The 5,294-nt window shown below is 45.9% G+C and overlaps 1 protein-coding gene across 1 annotated transcript; it reads left to right on the forward strand.

The window, feature by feature from the left end:
• Positions 1 to 850: 850 nt before the first annotated feature.
• On the forward strand, positions 851 to 2,686 carry LOC136578056 (uncharacterized). Its single transcript, XM_066577966.1, has one exon. The coding sequence runs from the start codon at positions 851 to 853 to the stop codon at positions 2,684 to 2,686; it is 1,836 nt and encodes a 611-aa protein (XP_066434063.1).
• The last annotated feature ends 2,608 nt before the right edge of the window (positions 2,687 to 5,294 follow it).

Raw genomic sequence — 5,294 nt, forward strand, 5'->3', positions numbered from 1 at the left:
GTGTCATGCTTTTGGTCAAGAAGGGAGGCCTGTCAAAAGACTTCGATTTAGCGGTGATGATTTTAGCAATGGTCACTTTGACGTTTATGAAGAAGTTGTAGCCTTACCTCAAACTGTCAAAGAACACACACTAAGTGTGGCAACACCTGCTAAGACACAAAAATATGAGATAAACAGTTCAGATGAAGACAGGCCCCTTAAACCAAAACGTCGAAGGTACAAAGGGAAATTTTCAGATGCTGCCAGGAAAAAACAGCAACGAGACGCTGCATCAAAATATGCAAAAACTCACCCAGAAGTCCATCGCAAATCTGTAGCAAAGTACACTGAAAAACATCCACAAGCTCATAGAGACGCAGCAGCTAAATACACCCAACACCCTGATGTACACAGGAAGGCAGTTGCTAAATACACCCAACAACACCCTGATGTAAACGTGAAGGCAGTTGCTAAATACACCCAACAACACCCTGATGTATACGTGAAGGCAGTTGCTAAATACATCCAACAACACCTTGATGTAAACAGGAAGGCAGTTGCTAAATACACCCAACAACACCCTGATGTAAACAGGAAGGCAGTAACTAAATATAGTCAACAACACCCAGAGGTAAATAGAGCCTGTGTTAAAAAATACACTAGGTCAAATCCTAAAGTTCATCAAGATGCTGCAGCAAAATATGTCCAGACTCATCCACATGTTAATCGAGACGCTGTTTCCAGATATGATCCACACAATGAAAAACGACTTCAGCGTAAAAAGCAAGTTTGGAGTAAAAAAGAAAATTCTGCATTTACATATGATCCTGATATTTTATATGAAAGTGATCGATCTGTCACTATAGGAAGTATGGAAACTGTTTGTGTTTTCTGTGAAGCTCTAAAGTGGAAAGATGAGACTCCTGGAATGTGCTGTTGTAGTGGTAAAGTTCAACTTCCTCCATTTAGAGACCTACCTATACTTCTTAATTCTCTTTTCATAGAGGAACATCCTGAAAGTGAACACTTTTTGAATTCAATCCGAAAATACAACAGTGCTTTCCAAATGACTTCTTTTGGAGCTAAGCAGGTTGTGGAAGGAAATTGCATGCCTACCTTCAAAGTTCAAGGACAGGTTTACCACTTAATAGGTAGCTTATTGCCATCTCCTGAATATCAGCATACGTTTTTACAAATTTATTTTGTCGGTGATGAAGAAGAACAAATTAATATAAGATGTAAAAATGCATCTGTTGTCAATCATAATTTGATTCGACAGCTGCAAAGAATGCTTCATGACTGCAACCCGTACATTAAAGACTTTAAATCTGCAGTGGAAAGTCTACCCAGTGATGACAAGGATCAGTTTCAAATAGTCATTCATGCTGAAAGAAATCCTGTAAATGCTCATAAGGGCTGTTTTAACAAACCTACAGTCAATGAAGTTGCAGTCGTCATAGTAGGCCAAACATTTGAAAAAAGGGATATTGTGTTACAAGCTACAGACAGCAAACTTCATAGAATCAGCGAAATTCATCGATCATATGATGCTTTACAGTACCCAATTATGTTTTGCTATGGAGAAGACGGCTATTCCATATCTCTGCCTCAGGTACATCCTACCACGAAACAGCCACTTAACAAAACAATCTCAGCTTTGAATTTTTATGCGTATCGTCTAATGATAAGACAAAATAAACAAAATCACATATTCCACTGTAGATCTTTGCTTAGCCAGTTTTTGGTGGACATGTATGCAAAAATAGAAACAGAGAGGTTAAATTTCATCCGAAATAACCAGAAAACATTGAGAGCAGAAAGTTACATTCACCTCAAAGACGCCATTGATAAAAATGATGCAGACATCAGACAGTTGGGCCAGGCTGTTATCTTGCCATCGTCATTCACAGGAGGACCACGGTACATGCACGAACATACCCAGGATGCGATGACCTATGTGCGTCACTATGGCCGTCCAGACTTATTCATTACCTTTACGTGTAACTCAAAATGGACAGAAATTACAGAAGCTCTACTGCCCAGGCAGAAACCCCAGCATCGTCATGACATCACAAGCCGAGTTTTCCATCTTAAAATTAAAAAGATCGTGAGTTTGTTAACCAAAGGGAGTCTTTTTGGAAAGCCCAGATGTTACATGTATTCTGTCGAATGGCAGAAACGTGGTCTCCCTCGCATTCATATTTTGTTATGGCTTGAAAATGCAATCACACCAGACCGGATTGACAATATAATTTGTGCAGAGATATCAAATCCAAAAGAAGATCCTATTCTGTACAACATTGTTAAACGTAATATGATACATGGGCCATGTGGAAACTTCAACACACATTTCCAGTTCATAAAGGATGGCAAGTGTTCCAAAAGGTACCCCAAGCCATTTCTCAGTGAGACCCAGACTGGTGATGATGGGTATCCGAAGTACAGAAGAAGATCGCCAAGTGAGGGTGGGTTCACAGTAACTATTGAGAAGGCTCAAGGGACTTGGGTTCTTGATAACAGCTGGGTAGTTCCTTTTAATCCTGTTCTTCTCCGCACCTTTAATGCACACATCAATGTTGAGTACTGCAATTCTGTCAAGTCCATTAAATATATTTGCAAGTATGTGGATAAAGGTAGTGAGCAGGCCACATTTGCAATGGAGAATGAATGTGATGAAATAAACATATACCAGACAGGTCGCTATTAGAGATGAGCGAGCACCAAAATGCTCGGGTGCTCGTTACTCGGGACGAAATTATCGCGATGCTCGAGGGTTCGTTTCGAATAACGAACCCCATTGAAGTCAATGGGCGACTCGAGCATTTTTGTATATCGCCGATGCTCGCTAAGGTTTCCATTTGTAAAAATCTGGGCAATTCAAGAAAGTGATGGGAACGACACAGCAACGGATAGGGCAGGCGAGGGGCTACATGTTGGGCTGCATCTGAAGTTCCCAGGTCCCACTATTAAGCCACAATAGCGGCAAGAGTGCCCCCCCTTCTCCCAACAACTTTTACTTCTGAAAAGCCCTCATTAGCAATGCATACCTTAGCTAAGCACGACACTACCTCCAACAAAGCACAATCGCTGCCTGCATGACACTCCGCTGCCACTTCTCCTGGGTTACATGCTGCCCAACCTCCCCCCCCCCCTGCACGACCCAGTGTCCACAGCGCACACCAAATTGTCCCTGCGCAGCCTTCAGCTGCCCTCATGCCACGCCACACTCATGTCTATTTATAAGTGCATCTGCCATGAGCAGGAACCGCAGGCACACACTGCAGAGGGTTGGCACGGCTAGGCAGCGACCCTCTTTAAAAGGGGCAGGGCGATGGCCCACAATGCTGTACAGAAGCAATGAGAAATATAATCCTGTGCCACCGACATCAGGAGCTGCACACGTGGGCATAGCAATGGGGAACCTATGTGCCACACACTATTCATTCTGTCAAGGTGTCTGCATGCCCCAGTCAGACCGCGGTTTTTTATAAATAGTCGCAGGCAGGTACAACTGGGAATCCCCAACTCCGCAATGGGAATTCCGTTTGCACGCACAGCATGGGTGGCTCCCTGGAACCCACCCGCTGTACATAAATGTATCCCATTGCAGTGCCCTGGACAGCAGAGCTAACGTCAGATTAAATGCAGGTGGGCTTTGGCCCACACTGCATGCCCCAACCTGACCGGGCTTTTTAATTCATAGACACAGGCAGGTACAACTCCCTATTGTGAAGTCCCTGTGGACCGACAGCATGGGTGGGTGCCAGGAAGCCACCGGCCGCACATAAATATATCCCATAGCATTGCCCATCACAGCTGAGGTAATGTCATGTTTAATGCAGGTGGGCTTCGGCCCACATTGCATGCCCAAGTCAGACTGGGGTTCTTAAGTAGTGGACACATGTAGTTACAACTCCGTGTGGACCGATAGCATGGGTGGCTCCCTGGAACCCACCGGCGGTACATAAATATATCCCATTGCAGTGCCCAGCACAGCTGATGTAACGTCAGCTGTAATGCAGGTGGGCCAAAAATTAATTGGATTACACTGTAGGCGAGGGCCCCAAAAAATTAGTGTACCAACAGTACTACCTCAGAAAAATTGCCCATGCCCAACCAAGAGGGCAGGTGAAACACATTAATCGCTTTGGTTAATGTGGCTTAATTGGTAACTAGGCCTGGAGGCAGCCCAATTAAAATAAAAATTGGTTCAGGTGAAAGTTTCAACGCTTTAATGGGCATTGAAACGTATAAAAATTGTTTCGAAAAATTATATGACTGAGCCTTGTGGGCCTAAGAAAAATTGCCCGTTCGGCGTGATTACGTGAGGTTTCAGGAGGAGGAGCAGGAGGAGGAGGAGGAATATTACACACAGATTGATGAAGCTAAAAGGTCCACGTTTTTGATGGTGATAGAGAACAATGCTTCCATCCGCGGGTGCAGCCTACGTATTGCTTAGGTATCGCTGCTGTCCGCTGGTGAAGAAGAGAAGTCTGGGGAAATCCAGGCTTTGTTCATCTTGATGAGTGTAAGCCTGTCGGCACTGTCGGTTGACAGGCGGGTACGCTTATCCGTGATGATTCCCCCAGCCGCACTAAACACCCTCTCTGACAAGACGCTAGCCGCAGGACAAGCAAGCACCTCCAGGGCATACAGCGTGAGTTCAGGCCACGTGTCCAGCTTCGACACCCAGTAGTTGTAGGGGGCAGAGGCGTCACCGAGGATGGTCGTGCGATCTGCTACGTACTCCCTCACCATCCTTTTACAGTGCTCCCGCCAACTCAGCCTTGACTGGGGCGCGGTGGAACAGTCTTGCTGGGGAGCCATAAAGCTGGCAAAGGCCTTGGAGAATGTTCCCCTGCCTGCGCTGTACATGCTGCCTGATCTCTGCGCCTCCCCTGCTACCTGGCCCTCGGAACTGCGCCTTCTGCCACTAGCGCTGTCGGATGGGAAGTTTACCATCAGTTTGTCCACCAGCTCCCTGTGGTATAGCATCATTCTCGAACCCCTTTCCTCTTCGGGAATGAGAGTGGAAAGGTTCTCCTTATACCGTGGGTCGAGCAGTGTGTACACCCAGTAATCCGTAGTGGCAAGAATGCATGTAACGCGAGGGTCACGAGAAAGGCATCCTAACATGAAGTCAGCCATGTGTGCCAGGGTACCTGTACGCAACACATGGCTGTCCTCACTAGGAAGATCACTTTCAGGATCCTCCTCCTCCTCCTCCGGCCATACACGCTGAAAGGATGACAGGTGAGCAGCATGTGTACCCTCAGCAGTGGGCCAAGCTGTCTCTTCCCCCTCCTCTTCAAGCT

The sequence above is a fragment of the Eleutherodactylus coqui genome, chromosome 8 (assembly GCF_035609145.1).
Source record: "Eleutherodactylus coqui strain aEleCoq1 chromosome 8, aEleCoq1.hap1, whole genome shotgun sequence".
Classification (NCBI taxonomy): Eukaryota; Metazoa; Chordata; class Amphibia; order Anura; family Eleutherodactylidae; genus Eleutherodactylus; species Eleutherodactylus coqui.